Source organism: Hordeum vulgare, chromosome 3H (genome assembly GCF_904849725.1).
Source record: "Hordeum vulgare subsp. vulgare chromosome 3H, MorexV3_pseudomolecules_assembly, whole genome shotgun sequence".
NCBI lineage: Eukaryota > Viridiplantae > Streptophyta > Magnoliopsida > Poales > Poaceae > Hordeum > Hordeum vulgare.
This window is the reverse complement of record NC_058520.1, coordinates 540,382,051-540,399,937: the sequence shown is the minus strand read 5'-3', so window position 1 is coordinate 540,399,937 and position 17,887 is coordinate 540,382,051. Positions and strand designations below refer to the sequence as shown.

At 46.2% G+C, this 17,887-nt stretch overlaps 4 protein-coding genes and 1 non-coding gene across 5 annotated transcripts; 2 read left to right on the top strand and 3 right to left on the bottom strand.

Annotated features, from left to right (window-relative positions):
* Window positions 1-1,923: 1,923 nt before the first annotated feature.
* On the bottom strand, window positions 1,924-4,880 carry LOC123444824 (protein ABHD11). Its single transcript, XM_045121677.1, has 5 exons — window positions 4,459-4,880; window positions 3,994-4,232; window positions 3,394-3,506; window positions 2,494-2,634; window positions 1,924-2,325 (listed from the first exon to the last, which is right to left on the bottom strand). Exons 1-5 carry the CDS (start codon window positions 4,739-4,741, stop codon window positions 2,067-2,069), a joined length of 1,035 nt encoding a protein of 344 aa, XP_044977612.1. The 5' UTR covers window positions 4,742-4,880; the 3' UTR covers window positions 1,924-2,066.
* On the bottom strand, window positions 4,849-4,928 carry TRNAL-UAG. The gene has a single exon. It is a non-coding gene; the product is annotated as a tRNA-Leu (tRNA).
* A 138-nt stretch (window positions 4,929-5,066) lies between these two features.
* Window positions 5,067-6,190, top strand: LOC123444823. The gene is made up of 3 exons (XM_045121676.1): window positions 5,067-5,476; window positions 5,629-5,682; window positions 5,773-6,190. The coding sequence occupies exons 1-3, from the start codon at window positions 5,183-5,185 to the stop codon at window positions 6,004-6,006; spliced, it is 582 nt and encodes a 193-aa protein (XP_044977611.1). The 5' UTR covers window positions 5,067-5,182; the 3' UTR covers window positions 6,007-6,190.
* Window positions 6,180-10,640, bottom strand: LOC123444822 (sorting nexin 1). The gene is made up of 11 exons (XM_045121675.1): window positions 10,529-10,640; window positions 10,276-10,410; window positions 8,879-9,014; window positions 8,609-8,742; window positions 8,147-8,218; window positions 7,874-8,033; window positions 7,496-7,629; window positions 7,316-7,384; window positions 7,123-7,202; window positions 6,756-6,816; window positions 6,180-6,661 (listed from the first exon to the last, which is right to left on the bottom strand). The coding sequence occupies exons 1-11, from the start codon at window positions 10,538-10,540 to the stop codon at window positions 6,452-6,454; spliced, it is 1,203 nt and encodes a 400-aa protein (XP_044977610.1). The 5' UTR covers window positions 10,541-10,640; the 3' UTR covers window positions 6,180-6,451.
* A 1,901-nt stretch (window positions 10,641-12,541) lies between these two features.
* On the top strand, window positions 12,542-13,422 carry LOC123440494 (vegetative cell wall protein gp1-like). Its single transcript, XM_045117058.1, has one exon. The coding sequence runs from the start codon at window positions 12,557-12,559 to the stop codon at window positions 13,202-13,204; it is 648 nt and encodes a 215-aa protein (XP_044972993.1). The 5' UTR covers window positions 12,542-12,556; the 3' UTR covers window positions 13,205-13,422.
* Window positions 13,423-17,887: the final 4,465 nt, after the last annotated feature.

Genomic DNA, 17,887 nt, shown 5'->3' with positions numbered 1-17,887 from the left:
GTGGCATTTGGACTTCATCTGATATTGATTCTCTGTGAAGGAAAAAATAGCAAACAGCAACTGGCACTAGGCCCTATGTCAATAGGTTAGTCCTAAAAAATGATATGAAGTTGCTATAAAATTATCATAAAACATCCAAGAATGATAATATAACAGCATGGAACAACCAAAAATTATAGATACGTTGGAGACGTATCACACCCCCAGAGGACGATCCACCGCCCACACGTATCGCATTGAGATCGATGCCCATGGACGCTGGCGTGGCAGGCGCGACAAAGCTCACCTCCCGTGAAGCGGAGCCCGTAGAGTTGGACAAACGGGAGGCTTGCGGGTGGTGGGGTTGGAAGTCATGCGCCTGTGGCGTAGTGGACATGCACGGTGAGTCCGGTAGTGGGTGATGAAGGGGCAACGAGCCGGTGATGGTCGCGGCCACAACGGCAGCGACGAGCCCGTGTTGGCCTGGGTTTAACCCTAGCATCAGAAGGGTCTGCCTCGTGGCCTCGCGGGCGACCTGGCTGGTCTTAGCGGCATCGAACTTTTGCTCTACGGCAGCGACGAGGGTGGACGCGGCCGCGGCGTCGTTCCTCGCTTCTTGCAGATGACGGCGGTTCTTCCTCCTCAACGATTGGACGGCGCGCTCCTCGGGCGTCAGCACGTTCTTCTTCTTGGTCGGCGCCAGCGCTTTGCTGGTGTCGCGTGGATTGACTACTTTGGCGGAGATGGGATCGGCAGAGGCGAGGGAGGCAAGACCGGCGGCGGCGTCGAGGGTCGGCGCGTCGTCGTCCATGGCGAGCATGAGTGGGCGGGATGTTTTTGGGGAAATTAGGGAAATGGTGGCTTTGTGCCACCGACTGGCGGGCCGGGGGGAGGAGAAGGGCGGGTATCGCAAGCGTCCGTCCCATGTCTGTGCCAATGCAAATCCGGCCCAAATTTGAGCCTGGAATGGGTCCGAGCGGATAAAAAACAGACGTGCGCCCGTTTGGGTCGCCGTGTTGGGAAGATTTTTTCTGTCCGTAACTACCCAAACGGACACGCGCACACGAAATGGATCGCCTGGTTGGAGTTGCTCTAAAATGTTGTAAGAGCATCTACAATCGTACGCCTCAAACGATGTCTCATACGCCCGTAGACGCACCCGGTCAGTGACGGGACAGAAGAGAGAATGAAAAAAGTGACACAACCGGATCTCTTATATCAACCATATACGTCTGGGCTGTCCGCGAACCCTCGTATAGTGGAAAAATATGGGAAGGATATGAGGGCTTGCGGACGCATCTGGTCAGTCTATCATGCAGGCCGCGACCTCATCCTGGACCATCTTTTCTTTTTCTTTATTCATTCTTTTTTTTTCTCTTTTTTCCTCTCCATCAATCATGTACAAATGACCGGACATATAAAAAAAAAAGAAATGTGATTCTACTAACAGACAAATAAAGGACGCGTTCGATCACTGACCATACGCGTCCGTGAACATTTAGGAGGTCATATTTGATAAATCTCGCTGTAGACGCTCTAAGCGGACACACATCCTTAGACCAATTGTACTACTGTGCGGATGGCAGTTGCCGGCCGAATTCCGCACGATGGAGATTTCAACGGTGCTATTCACTTTTGCTCAACGCATGGACGTCTTGATGTGCTGCAGAAAATTGCCCAAAATTTGTCGGAGATCAGGTGACATGCACGTTTGCATGTCATCGTGTGCCTTGCGGCCTAAATTTAAATTTAAACAATGCAAAAAAATCTGAAAAAAATCATGCATGTTCACAACACATATTAAGATAACCCCTAAAAAATTCAGATCTTGTCATGGTTATTCTTCTATCAGCAAGCTAATCGGCTACGCTATCCCACATTTGCCCTTTATTACCAGAGCACACTACATCACTTCCATGATGCATCCTTGGCAAGGAGAGAGCGTAGAATCAAATCACTTTTATTAACAGAAAGCACAAAATGCTCTCATCCAATCACAGTAAGAGAGCATGAATAAGTATCCTTCGTGTGATCAAACGCGACAAGATGCACTGTCACAAGGCTGGAGTTGACAGTAAAATAACAGGTCAATTTTGAACAGCGGAGAGGAAGTTAGGCGCCATGATCTCGAGCAGCCCCTTGGGGTTGTCCACGTGAACCCAATGGCCGGAGTTGGGGAGGACGTGGAGTGACACTTTCCCCACGTCAGGTTTTCTGCCTCTCCTTGATAGTGCTTTTAGCCTCTGGACATCATCAGGGTGCCATCTATCACTGAGCTCTGCCTGTACTATTGAGATCTCCAAACCCTTTGGTGGGTTCTCCAGCAGTGCCCAGTAGCTTCTATCTCTGGAAATTAATAAATCAACTCAGTCTGAATACACCAGAATGTTGAATGTGTTTGGATGATGCACGATTACATAACAGCTAGTTCACCAATCAATTGAAGATACTAACACAGGCCAATAATAAGACAAAAGGAAGTGTTGCAGAAGTAAAAGATAAACTGATTGTTACCTGTAAGAATTAAACATGTCTGTGGCAGCCTGAAGATCAAAAGCCCAGGTCACATGTTCATTGTCCTTCTTCAAGTTGCTGCCAATCCAGTCTGAAAGTGACTTGGAGAATCCCAGGCTGACCATGTGGTCCACAACCCACCTGATAGCAAACAGATATAACATTAAGAATCAGAAGTGAATCATTTAGTACTTCATGCTAAATATCTTGAAAGGGACAAAATGTTAGCTCTACTCCTTCAAGGCTTCAAGAGTAAGTTAGTGCAAGATAATCGTTGGACCAGGCAGGCGTCAACCATTTTACAATAAGAGGACTACGCTTCCTACTCGCCCGGGCAAATATCTGTTGTTTGGATATTAAAAATTACTCGCCCTGAGCATCAAAGTAACCAAGCCAGTTAACATTTGAAATGCACGGTGTGTTTAAGGTTATTTTAGTGCTTTGTGTATCTAGCAAACTTTTGATTCCATGCACACCCTTCCGGAGCATGGTTACACACACTATAGCCTAGAATTTACCATGTACTAGTTTTGGAATACATATTAACTAAATAACTAGAATTATCAATATAACAATACATATTAACTAAATAACTAGAATTATCAATATAACAAATTTTCATTTCTTGTTCTGTCATTTCATCTTTCGGCATTGTTATTAGCCTTTGTGCCATGTACTCATACACCACACTGTTTGCACATGAATCTTTTTGTGTGATCGGCCGCTACATTAGGTTTGATCAGGTGATGTGCGCACTAGATTTGTTTGCTGATGCCCACTATTCAACAAAATGAACAGATTGAATCATACACTTTAAATTAATATTTCAAATGGGCTAGGAAGCAGGAAAATATACTCCATATATCTTATAGTGGGAAATTGGGAATGTAAAAGAATTACTTGCGCGATGGAAGCGATGAAGGAAGACTTGCTAGTGTTTGCAAAACCCGCTCAACTTCACCGTCACTGTTATCTATTTTTACTTCTCCGGGGACAGAATCAAGCACCCAGAGCTGTTCTGCATCAAAGGAAATAAATGACACAGTGATACACATTATTTATCCCCTTGACCTAGTAATGTTCAATAAGCCTGACCAATCAAAATAATCGGGGGATAAAGATGATGCCAAGAAATCGACTATCAAGTACAAGAAGCAATAAATTGTCATTCTGACAACATAATCACAACAAATGCTCCAAAGGTTGTACTGAAATGCTATATTAGAATCTCATATTACACAGCTCAAAAGCATACTTTACTTTGTGACATATAGTGAACTACATGATTCTCGTTTTCTGCGTGTCGCCTTTTTCATATGTAACAGTAGTATTTTCCAGATCAACACCTCATACCTATGCAAATAAGTAAGTACACACTGCACCTACTGTAAGTTGCAAAAATCACACAGTTTATGCAGAAGAAATAATAAAACAATTGGCAAACAGAGGAACAAATATGTTAGAACCAACCACGTGAAGGTTAGAAATAACTCACTGAACCTGTTTGGGAAGAGCAGCAGATTCTCCATAATCGCCACGGGAGCAACTCTCCGCAAAATCCAGTGCGACCTTTCCACCCATGGAGTGACCCACGACGACATCCGGCCATGTCCAGCCCCGGGCCTTCACCAAATCAGCGAGATCCCTGGCCGCACTCGACATATCATGGGGTGGGCCCAGCCCTTTGATCCTGGCTGAGCTCCCATGGTTCCTCAAATCCACAAGAACCATCTTCCACTCTACAGGCACACACGCCAAAATATTCAGGACTCATATAAAACAACCCACAGAATTCAGCTCTCTGAAGTCTGAACAACTCCCTACATGTAAGCACACTACACCAAATGCCGGGCACATTGAGGATTCTCCAAGGTTCAATCAATGAATACTACAACGATCAGTAGCAGACCTAAACGTTGAGAGAGACATACGCATTTAATAAAAGGGGTATTCGGCGGCAGTTACCGTCGGAGGGGGAGCGGTCGCGGAGCTGGGAGGCGAGGGTGCGGGAGAAGGTGCGCCAGTTGCGGCCGGAGCCCAGGAGGCCGTGGAGGACGAAGGCGGTGGCGGTGGGCGGCTTCTCCGGGGAGAGCTGGATCTCGTGGAAGGCGAGGGTTTCGGTCTGGTGGGCGGCGTCCGAGTGGACGGGGGAGGAGAGGAGCAGGCGCCAGGGAGACCATGCGGCGGGGGAGGAGAGGAGGCTCGAGCGGAGGGAGGAGGAGGACGACGCTCGGAGGGAAGCCGCCATGGCCGATCGCTCCGCGGGGCTTCTCGCCAGGCGCGACGCGGCTATGGGGGGCTGCCCAGCCGAAGAGTAGAACGAAAAAAAAAGTTATAAACAAGAAAGAAAAATGTTGACAGCTGTGGGATTTGAACCCACGCCCTTTCGGACCAGAGCCTAAATCTGGCGCCTTAGACCACTCGGCCAAACTGTCTTCGCTGTACGTCCCGAGGTGACAACCTTGTTAACCAAAGCCTAAATACGGTGGTGCACTGAAGTACTGAACCACGAGACAGGAGGAGGCCGACCAACCAAATTCTCGTCTAGGCGGTACCAGCTGGTCCATTCATTTCTCATCCCCGCAGGTTAATCGGGTGCACTCGTTAACCGGCCCTGCCATTGCACTCTCTCAAGCCTGAACCTCCGTCCTTCCTGCCTCCCTCCCTCCTCCTCAGAAAGAGAAAACACATGGCGGCTGCGACTGCAAGGCAGCTGTTGGTCCACAGGATCACTTCCTCCTGCTCCTCGGGGACGCTTCCCAAGCACGCTTCCAGCAGCCATGGCATCTCTGCTTACAGCTCCAGGTGCTTCCACAAGGCCGAGAAGCTCCCCGGTTTCAGGGCGAGGGTGCCCGTGAAGCCGCCGCGCGCCGTGCCGGGGAAGGCCGGCATTGTGCCGGCCGACGATGATGGGGTCAGCCTCGGCACCGTCAAGCTGCCCGCCAACATCGACGTCGCTCGGTTCGAGGGGCTGCTCTTTCAGGTCAGTAGTAAGCATTCCTTGGACTTGGAGTATGATGTCTGGTCTTGTCTCTCTCAGCTTAGGCCTTCGGGTGAATTGGTTGGTGTGTATACACAATTCGATACACCCACCAAGTAGAACTGATATTTACGTTGAACCTGTTTGCTTGGCAGTGGGGAAACAGTCTATGCCAAGGCGCCATGTTGCCACTACCAGTGCCTATCAAGGTAAGGCAACCCCAGGGCCAACGATATGGTTTCAATTGATACTTCAGATTTCTTCCTCAGCTGATACTGTAATTTTCCATGTGCAAACAGGTGGACAAGGTGGAGGGTGGGATCAGGCTAGGGTTCATTGGGATCGACGACGGCGCGACCTCGCTGCTGGCCTACATCGACTGCTTGGTGTCTCCAGCGACCGACGGCTCCGGGTTTGTGTTCCGAGCAACCAGGAACGGTGCTATGAAGGACATGGAGCCGCCTGGGGAGCCCAGGATCATGAGGAGCCTCCTCATGGCGCTTCAGAAGTCCATCCAGATTGCGCAAGTTTGACAAGCCTCTTCAGATTGTGCAAATTTGACAAGTCTGCTAAACAGTAATTAAGGAAATTGATGAAGCAGGATTGCTGTTCTCTGTTGATACGACTTGTAAACCCTCTACTTTTCAAGGTTTCCTTTCATGTTCTCTTACAAAATAAAGATACAAATTCCATTAGAGGAAGTATATAAAAGCTAAACTCCATTGTCCACTATTTTTCCTCTTTATTCATATTCATACTTCCCCAAGGACTTCAATAGTTAGACTAATTGGTCGAAAATTTGAGTTACAGAGTACACACTCACACGGTAAAGAAAAGATGTCAATATAACAACCGGAGCATTGTCAACCATCACTTTTCAAGTATACATGAACCACTGTCAAATTGGGCTGGAAAAAATCAGCCTAAAACTCAAAGGGCCAACCACTATTTCAACACAACGGGTAAACACAGTTTCGATTATGAAGCGGAACAGGCTTCTAGCTTTGGGAGGACGCTGCGCCACGCATCAGCGATGTCTTTAGCTAACTTTGCTTGACCTTTCGCAAACTCATGGAATGCAAGTCCAATATCAGCTGTTTTCTGCTCTTGGAATCGTGCAAGCTCGTCGTTCATTACACTAACTATGTGCTCGTACCTCTTCGTAGCCTCCTCACTGGCTGCTTTCAACTGCATTTATTCACAACAAAACACCGGTCAAACAAATCATTCATTCACAATTTCTGCTTGCTCGACATAGTTCCATAAAATTAATAATACTTACCTCACTGAACTCAGTTTCTGACTCGGAAAACTTCTCAGGGTTCATGAACTTCATTTTTTCACTGCAGTAAGAATAGGATGAGAAATTTTCCAGGTAATAGTACAGAATAAACTTCTCAGGGTTCATGAACTTCATTTTTTTCACTTCAGTAAGAATAGGATCGACACTACAAGGACCTTACACTCTGTGTTGTGCTAACAGATTAGAGGTTTTATTATTTTATACTGTGAAAAATTTAAATTGGTAGGCCCAGTTTTGATTAGTTATTATCCTGAAAGGTGAAATAACTCCCTTAGGACATTTTCCCTAAATTATTACACCATGTCACTGAGAACGAAATATGGAACTTGCAATATGCGATACATACAGGTTAAGCTCTTTATACTTCCTCTCCTGGTCCAAGTCAAAGTGCTGCCTGAAAGCATTGGCTCGATCAAGCATAGTGGCCTGCCATGACCATGAGAAAATTAGTCATGACCTCAATTTGCTTTGACATTTCTTCAACATTATAAGAAATTCTCTATTTTGCTGTTAATAGATGGAAGAGAAAGAAAACTCACCTTTATTGACTGCACAGCACGCACATAATCTTTCAAAGGTTCTTCAAAATTAAAGAGAAGGTTATCTGCCTGTAGTAACAGCATATCGACAGCATTAGGTAATAGAAGTACTAACTACTAAATGAATGGTCATATGGTATTTATAATGAAGTAGTACTATCCTAACAGGTTATTGATTACCTCTCTTTGCAGCTTTATTGACAACATTTCTGACTTCGAACCAACTTCGGAAAACACCTTCTCCAACGAATCCCCTTCGCAGGCGCCTAAAAGCTTAATCGCTTTCCCAAAGTCCGCCAAAGATTGCCCAAGTTCTAATGAAAGAAAATCAGAATGGTGTAATTGGTCTTGCAATCCAGTTAAACACTCATAACCAACAGCAAGTTGAGATACTGTTAATGGCCTCCGAACCACAGCCTTGTGCTCATTATGATACCATGTAGCAGGTCATCTATTTCTATCTTTTGGAAGACCAAATTTTTAACAACCATAACATTTTACTGCTATTTTACATCGGGACTGAACTCAAGAAAGTTTTTTTAGGATCAAGATATCTACCTCTGTGCCTTTTTACAAGGCGAAATGCTTGTTTCTGGGCCTCTGCTAGATGATTTTCTAGCTCAAATATGTAATGTTTAAGCTTCTCATATTCAGGAGAAGACTCTTCCACTGGCTTTTCTTTTCCCAGAACAACATCACTGACTTTTGACTGTACATCCTACAGAAATGATTACCAACTGTTAACCAGTAACTGCAGTTTCAATATTAAGAAAGGAGGGGGGTGGGGGTCTAATATCAAGGACGTCTTACTGAGCAATGAAGGAACCATACCTTAAACATTTGTATGAAATCTCCGGGCTTCTTAAATATACCAGTCTCATAAGACCTTGCTCTATCCATTTTCTGTTTCATGCACGTGAAGAACAAAACAATAACTTGAGCTGAAAGAATGCCATCACCGACTGGAGTTTCTGGCCGACTCTTATTAATTATGCAGTGAAATTACTCTTATATTATTTAGTTCCTTGAAAATTTGAGTGCAATAGCAATAATGATCAAATCACTGGAGGACGAAATATATGCCGGTCGGACCAAGAGTTACTTGATTATTAACAGGTACCTAAGTGAACAATATGATAAGACTACAGTAATACATGCAACTTACAATTCGTATATGTCAAAAGTATCTATAACATAGCTGTGAAGAATCAAAAAACTTGGCGAACATTAAATGACTATATAGATTAAAAGTTATCAATTAATTGCAAAACTCAGCTTATGCAAATACTTCACCTCTTCATCTGCCTGCAAAAATGTCCTCAAATCTTCGCTTTGCTTAAGTTCCGGGTGTGAAGCTAGTCTGTTGATGAATAGGTCCAGAGCTTGGCGCCTCAATTCAATGAATTCTTTGCTAAACCGGAATTTCTCTAAGAATAGAGCAAAGAAACAACAGCTCCGTAAGCAATAAAACACAATAGGCACTACAGTGGTCACTACATTTATGTTACTCTGCAAGGAATATATGAGATAGATTGTTGATAAAATTACAATTTGTCATATTACCAACAGCATTCTTCTCTGGAAGAGGAGGTATAAAAATGCCTTTGTACTTCTCAGCTAGCCGATCGTGCAGCCACTCAAAATCACTATAGCGCCTGATAACAATTTTTTCTGCTCCCTCGAATTCAGGTAGGTTAGTCTACAGAGGTAAATATTAGCAAATTAGTAAATCAATAGAACACAGTCAGCATATAGCCAAAAAGGAATAAATATATATATATAAATATCTTCTAAAGAAGTAAATGTGGTACAGCTCCTAGATAGCATGCAAGCACAAGACAAATATGGAGAATGAAAAGTAAGACGAGTGTTGGAGGTCAATTCAATAGGCTAAACAAATGGGTGTGAATAAATGATAGAACGGTACAAAGTGTCGTCAATTGGCGGTTTACACAATTGCCATGTCATTCCGCGATCATCTTTGTTAGCATACGAACCAGTAGGATCCAGAGTGTAATGGTTCGGGTCACTACAATCTTACTGTGTTGCTTGAATCAATTAGAAAACTCACCCGTATTTAGAGTGGGTTAAGTATACAGACAGATTTAGTGATGAATTGGTGTGAGCAATGCAACAGAGGGTGCTTCCTCATGGAATTATTTAATTATGGAACTAAAGTATCTCCCTTTTAAGCATTGTGTTCCTTTTTTTCCAAACCATGCAGGAGAGCTACATATAAATATATTAAGAAAGGCTAGAAGTGCAGAACATAGTTGAAGGGTTACAGCTAGATAGTCAAAACAACCACAAAAACAACCCAAAGGTGATCTAAGGCAGGAGGGCGGCCAATCCATCCATCAGAGCTGGCACTTGCCACTCGGCCCTAGAGCCCTAGAAAAAATGATAGAGGCTGTGACTTCATTATTGAAGATTCTTTGTGTTCCTTCCATATAATCGACTCAATCAAGATGATATAAAAACTATTAGAACCTTCGCTGAAATCGGGCAGGGGGGCGGTAAACACAGCCTGTTTTGTGCGATCTAAGGACACCGTGTCCTGATGTTCCATAGCTACTCAACGTTCAGAACTATTCAATGCCCTGCAGTTTTCTTTCATCATACCTAGCTCTACCAATTAGAGAAAATCTTTTAAATGTTTTCAGGATCCTACCCAAAGGCCATAAGAGTGTGCACACCACTGAGTTCATTAATTACTGGACTGTTACTAGTTTCCAATGCCGGATCTAAATTAAGAAACCAGGGTCCATAAATTGAGCTCCGCCGTTCCAGCCTGACTGACACCTAATAGCGGGCGAAATTTGCTCTAGGAACTGGCATCACCCGATGGACATAAGGAAAACCATCAATTCGAACAGTACCACACCAAAAACCACTGAATCCGGACCAAATCGAGGTAACCGACGGGCCCGGGACTTGGAACAGAGAGCGAGCCGGATGACCTTGGTGATGACGCGGTAGGAGATGTAGGACTGGACGCCGGTGCCCATCTTGACGGGATCCGTGACGCAGATCGACAGGAACGGCGCCCCGGCCGCCGCCCCGGGCGACCGCGGGCTCTGCGACTGGCTCCTCTCCTGCGAGAGAGCGCATGGATAGATGGATAGATTCAGTGCCCAAAAAAAAAATTACCGGCCGAGCGCGCGGGTGGGCGGCAGCGGGACCGGAGAGGGGCGGCGGGGCGTCGCAGTTTACCGCGGAGATCATGGCGAGCTTCCCCTGCGAGGCCTCGTCTCCTCGTTGCGGCACGGCGAAGCTACGGGAACCAGGAGGAGAGGGCGACTTGGGAAGAAAACGAAGAGGATTCTCTTTTTCTTAATTTTTCTCGTGAGCGCTTACGAAATTACTGCTGGGACGTCGATGGATCTGGGCCCTAAGCAAACCCGTTTTAGCCCAGCTACGCGGCCAATCGGCCTGCCATGAATCACGATTATGACCGGCCCAGCTTATACTTTTTCCTGATATAAGCAACAATACATGGGGAACCAATATTCTTTTGCGTCTCCAAAGAAAAAAAATCCCTAAAAAAGCGAAACATTACCATTCAGCCGGATGATCGCGCTTCTGCATCCGCCTCCTCCTTTGCTTAACACGTGACCATGTGGTTGTGAGTTAAATTTAAGTAAAGGAAGGAGCAAAAGGTCGCAACCTCGTGATCGTGCTACGTGTCGTCGATTGTCACGGTACTCGCGAGAATCAGCGGCGTGATGTTTTTAATTGTTTTCTTTTTACAACAAGTACTCTTTTGCAATAGCGTCGAACGTCTGCTAGCCGTATATCTTTTTCTTATAAAATATTTCTACAACAAGTGTCATATTGTAAAAAAATAAACAACATTAACTCTGTTGCAAGGCTTCTCCAACACGGTCATTATTGTAAAGATGTCTCTGCAACATTATCTCTGTTGCAATGGGTAATGACACGTATAAAAAAATTGTTGCAAGAAGTATTTATAACAAACTTTGTTGCAAAAAAAATCTAAAAATATTTCCGTAACACGATATTTGTTGCAGAAAATATTCTACAACAAACTATGTTGCAAAATAAAATTTACATGTTTTTCGCGACACGATATTTGTTGCAAAAAATATTTTATAACATTCTTATTAAAAAAAATCTATAGATATTTTTACAACATGATCTCTGTTGCAAAAAAAAATATGTGTTACAGAAGTTAAGATGTCTGTAAGCCATTTTATGACACTAGATGCGGCTAGCGACCAATGACGCATGTGTGTGTGTTGTCTGAATGAGTCCCTCATTGGTGGGGTGTATATGGGGTATCTTGTGTGTGTGCTGCCCAACGGTTATAATGATTTTCGTCCGGTTTTTCATGATCAACTAGATAATCTAATTTTCGTTCGATTTTTTCTAATTAATTAAATGAATTTTTATTTTTTAATTAATGTATGATAACTGCTCACTTAATCCTACAAGTTTTTCATTTGTTTGATTGCATCATAAGAAAAACAAAGTATTATTTCAAAGAGTTTGGGGGTGCATGCTATGAACATCCTTTTAATCAAAGGAGCCCCAAAACTACAGGAATTGCAAGCCATGACTTATAGATTCCTACATGATTGTAAGATGAACGATTAGACAACGTTTTTGTTTGAATGCTCCATACGAAAGTTATAGAATTTGCTTCTTTAGGAGAGAGGGAAGAGGGGAGATTAAGACACATGTTGCATTGGACTTCTGAAAGGAAGTGAAAACACGAGGTTTGAGCAAATGTTTAGAATTCCCTAAGATGTGAAGGTAATGAAAGCTCACTATAGGAATCTCAAGGACAATCCTACAATCCAAAGGGCACATGGAAAAAAATAACTCCTGCAGGATTTTATTTTGTGAAATCTTTGTAAAATTCTTATGTTTCAAATGGCCAACCCTTAAAAAAATCATATGAATTTCGTTTGAATCAAATATAAGACGTTTTAGATCATTAATTACAGAGGAAGTAGTAACAAAGAATGTCAAAAGCAAAAGGAAAAAAGAAAAGAAAGCTCTGAATTCCTGCCGTCAAAGTAATGCACAGATCTGAAAACCTTGGTGGCTCCGTTCTTCCCCAAAGGGCAGCAGAGTCCACCAAACCAGCGGACCCACCGAAGTACGCGCCGGCACGCATCCCTCCCTTGCTGCGCTGCCGGATCGCCGCCTCCCCACCGGTGACGTCTGCCGTTACACCGCCCGCCCGCCCGCCCGCCCGCACAGCCGAGCCCCGCCATGGATCGTGCGCGCCACAAGAGCTCGCCCAGCTCCGAGCGCTTCCTCGGCTCCTTCCTCCCCCGCGCGCCCCCCGGCGACCAGCCCCCCTCGGCAGCCTTCGAGCTCGACGAGGACGACCTCTTCGGCTCGGGCGTCGGATCTCCCGAGCGGCCGCAGCCGCAGCCGCCGCGCCGGCCCCTGCTCATCTCCTCCGTCAGCGCCGCAAACCCTAGCCCCCGCTTCCGCCGCCCGCCGGGGGGTATCCTCGAGGCCCTCCCCGAGCGCCTCGGGCCTCTCTCGCCGCCCCCGCCATCTTCGTCCGCATCGACGTCCCCCGCGTCTCCGGCGCCGGCCCTTCCGCGCATGATCCCCGCCATCCCCCGCCCGGCGCCGGCGCCGGCGATGCAAATGCCGCAGTCCGCACCGGTGAATGTCCCGGTAGCGCGGCTGCGGCGACCGTCGTTCGAGGCGTTCGCGAGTGAACCGGATGAGGAGGACGACGACGAGGAGATGCTGCCGCCGCACGAGATGGTGGCGCGCTCGCGGGCGCGGGAGTCGCCCATGACGACCTTCTCTGTGCTGGAGGGCGCTGGACGGACGCTCAAGGGGAGAGACCTCCGCCAGGTACGCAATGCCGTGTGGCGGAAGACAGGCCTGCTCGATTGATCCATTGCGTTTGCACTCGGCAGCTGCCTTCACCTGCAGTGATTGAGTTTGTATGCTTGAAATTGTTTTGTACATTGCGCGTGATCAGGTGTTAATTTTAGTTACACCTGTAAAATGTGTATTGCATTGCTCATCATTACTTATATTATTTATGAACTCTCTATTTGAACTATCTGAACTAATTGGTATGGATTAAGATAAAATTGTGTTCTCATGGATGTTTCTGAGCTAATCTGTTGTGGGGGATAGGAAAGCTATGTTTTATCGATCCTTACTATGGTTATGTTCGACACTCTGTGGTTTAACGTCAAACAATATAAACTTAGACATATTTTTATTTTGGGATATTTGTGATGTAGATTACGTTGCGCTGCAGTTTATGGAGCTGGATTCTTTACCTGAGCTTGTTAGTGACTACAAGCTTAGAGCAACTCTAGCAGACCCCTTAAAGTGGTCAACCCCGTAAAAAACCCGAGGTTTACAGTTTCGGTCGGAAAAACATGTTCGGCCCGTAAACTTTTTAAAGGGCAATGTAAATTCATCCGCAAAAACCTTATATGTATAGTTTTGAAGACAATATACAATTCAATCCGTAAACTAGTCAAACCTCGTCGGAGCAGATGCGTCGCCGCGGAACGGACCGGAATCTATCCAGAACTCACTGGAATCCATCGCCGCGCGCCGGAATTTGTCGCCGCCGGTCCTAATTGCGGCTGGCTCGACCTCCACTGCCAAGGCGAGGCCATCCACGGACAGGTGTAGCAGGCAACTAGCGGCCCAAATCAGGGTGGGGCAGCACCGGAGAAGAGCGGGGCGGGGGTGGGGGAGCTCGCGTGGCCACAACAGGGAACACGTGCGGCGGCGGGCAGTGCCGGGCTCAATCGGGGACGGGCAGGCATGCCAGGGAGCGCGCCGTCGAGGCGGGCGGCGCAGGGCTCCTGCATTGCATGCATGGCCGGGAACGGGCGGCGCTGGGACGAGGCGGGGGCGAGGCGAGCGACGCAGGGCTCCTCCATTGCATGCGTGGCCGGGAACGGGCGGCGCCGGGACGAGGCAGGCGGCGTTGGGGCGAGCCGGGGCGCCAGGGCGAGGCACGCCGTGGTCGGAGACGCTCGCCGGGACGAGAGGGAAAAAGAAAAAAAACGGGCTATAGTCGGATACAGTTTCATTTACGGGGTCTGTTCTGTCCGGCCAATTTTGTACCGTAAAAATGGTTTACAGTGCCTCTTATACGCGTTTTTAAGGGTCGACTTTTAAGGGGTCTGCTAGAGATGCTCTTAGTAGGATTGAAGAAGATAATTTTGCAGTTATTTTCACTGATGTGATTCTGCATAATATGGATAGTTTCCACCTCATATTGGGAAGTTGTTCTTAGATTGATCGTTGGTTGTAAACCCATTTCCATAGTTCATGCATTGTTTATCGTATTTAAGTTTTCACATAGGAATATAGGATGCGGAAATAGATCACCGGTGCAATATTGTTCAGGTTTTCTGAATTTTACGGCAGTTGATGGTGCTGTTCAGTATCTTAGAATGTTTATTATAGTTTAATCATAAACTTAGAGTATTAAGATACTAGACTTGGTCAGAGATACACAATCAGGTAGTGGACTAATTTAATCTAAACCTAGGTTTAGAATTTGTTCGGAATATAACCGAATGCTATCTTTTATGTAATGCCAGATCGTCAGGTCTGTGGATTGGAACCATTATTCTGAATCTCCCAAAAGAAATCAACGGCTAGCTACATGCCTTAATGGAGCTCCACGAACTCCCACTTGTTTTTTTAGGAACACTTGTTAGTTGTTACCTTCCCAGCTATATGAGCTAGGCACTGGTTATGAGTATATCTGAGATCTTAATAGAAAATTGGCAATGATGTGTTGATGGTCTTCTTCCTACTATCCAGGAGTTGTCTATTCCACATCTGGTATATATGGCTCTCATCCACTAGAGCAACGGGCAAATCTTTGTTCTCTTTCATGGATGCTTTGTTTGCATACTCTGTATTGGCCCGGTCATAAAGGTTCATATACTCATTCCATATCCAACATCCCGTTACTAGGTTAAAGAGGAGGACATGTGGTGGAGCTTGCCACAATGCTTCCACGGTAGAACTTTTAGCAGTGGAATGGATTTGGTTGTGAATACAAGTCTGATCCACCAAAATCTCACTTAGTCTGACCGTGCACTTGTGAAGCTTTTTGTTCAGTTGTAGAGTCCCTGTGCCCATGCGACAAAGATGCTGACGAAGCTTTCCCAAGGATATCCATCGACTGATGTCGACACTGAATCTTGCTGTAACTGTGTCGCCACTGGATGGCACTATGGCAGTGAGACCCTGTACGACAGATTCTGGCCCTGTCGTTTCTGAAACAGAATTGAGGGCTGGAACTGGATACATATGGTCAGTGTAGTGGCTGGGGTAGTAGGATGTGTTTGCTGTCATGTTTGGATTCTGGCTGGGTGACTGCACATGCCAAACTGCAGCCAGCATATCTTTTTGAAAGTTAGCAGGTGCAGCCAGCATCTCTGAGGAACTATCAGCTCGGAATAATCTGCAGTTGCCAGAAACCGCAGATACAAGGTCCTCTGTCGAGTTTCAGAGCCAAGAGCTTGACGCATGGAAGTGGCCCGCCCTCCTAAGAGCAACTCCAACCGCCAAGAGTTTGGATCGTCGCGGACACAAAAGTCGGTTCAATGCATCGATCCAAAGGGACGTGCATCTGTTTTTCGTCGGCCCGCGATTCATTCCAGGCCCAAATTTGGGTGACACTTGCGTCATTGCGGACGCACGTCGCCGGGCCTTCCCTTCCCCTGGCTCGCCAGTCGGTGGCACGTATGCCGATCCCATCTACCTCCTTTGCCTCCAAATCACCCGCCCCGTCGCTCGCTTTTGCTGTTGCCGCCAACCATTCGCCCAGCGGACTCACCTTCCGGTAGCCTTGTCTCTCGTGTCCGCCGCTCGGCTCCGCTACTTTCTCTCGACGGGAGGCTCCTCTTCGGTCGGAGTCTTTCACAACGCCCGTAAGGTGTTCGACGCTTTGCTTAAGGTACAAAAGGACTCTGATGATGGGTATTTGTTCTACAACGTTCTTTTGGACTCGGATGATCCTTCATCTGGTGATGAGGAGATGGTGGCGGCATTGGTTGTCCATGACCACGTAAGTATGGGGCGGCCACAGTATAAGGGCTCCATGCCGGGCCACACGTCGGCATTGAATCGCTACTGAGAGAGTGGCCATTTCCTACTTTGGGAAGACTACTTCGAGACCCCAAATCCGCTCTTCAAACATAATTTGTTCCGCTGCCGTTTTCGGATGGCTAGATATGTTTTCAACCGTATTCGAGAGGGGGTAGTTGAGTACGATAACTATTTCGAGTGCAAGACGGATGTCCTTGGAAAGACTGGCTTCTCCTTTTATCAAAAACGCACCGCTGCCATTCGGATGCTTGCATATGGAGTCCCCGACGATCTCATTAATGAGTATGTTCAGATGAGTGAGTCCACCTGCCTTGAGTCCATGTATAGATTCTGCAGGGTTGTCATAGTTGTGTTTGGGCTGGAGTACTTGAGAGAGCCAACAACTGCCGATACAGCACAATTATTGTCGATGAATGCAGTAGGGGTTTCCCAGAGATGCTTGGTAGCATAGATTGTATGCACTAGAAGTGAAAGAACTGCCCTTCTGCCGTTGTGGCTTCCCAAGATCTCTGGATTTGGCATGCTTTCTTCGCCATGGCCGGATCTCACAACGATATCAATGTGCTCCAACGCTCTTTGGTGTTTGCTAGGATGGCAGAAGGCAATTGCTCGGAGGTTACTGTTGAGAACAATGGCCATGAATACACCAATGGATACTACTGAGCTGACGGTATTTATTCACAGTGGTCTACTCTTGTGAAGACAATCTTCAATCTTGTAGGAGAGAAGAGAAAGAGATTTGTCCAAGAGCAACAGGGTGTTAGAAAAGATGTAGAGCTTGCCTTTGGCGTTCTTCAATCTTGATGGGGCATCGTTCGACATCCTGCTAGAACACGGAGCACGAAAAATTTATGAAAGGTGATGGCAACTTGTGTGATCATGCACAACATGATCATGGAGTATGAGCGTCCAGAACGTCTCGACTAGGAGATATTTTTGTAATTCTTGAACTATGCGATGTTTTTTATTGAACATTTATTAATCTAAAACATTTGTAATATTTATCAAAGCGATAAAAAAAAGATCGCAAGCTTATCCCGCGGACGAAAAATGAGTCGACGCCGTTGAACGCACCACTAACTCATTTGCAAAAGAGGACGCACGAGCTAACCCAAATAGACAAAACGCAGATAAAACACGCGTCCATTGGGGTCACGCGATTGGGGTTGCTCTAAGACCAACTTCAATGCAGACCCCAAATCATGGGGCATCAAATGGACAGAAATATTGGTCCAACCATAGACCCTATCCCTATTTTTTGTCCGGTTCGTGTCCGTTCTGTCCCATTTTCAGATCAAATTTGTTATGGGTTAGGGGCGGTGTCTCTTCTACTCCATTTTCAGATCAAATTTGCTCTAGATTAGGGGCCAAAGCGGATACAAACTGGACGTTTTTCGATTCCTGCTATTCGTTGTTGTGTCTGTCTACCCCACATTGTATACACCCACCCACCTCTCGCCCTCCACACCCATCCGC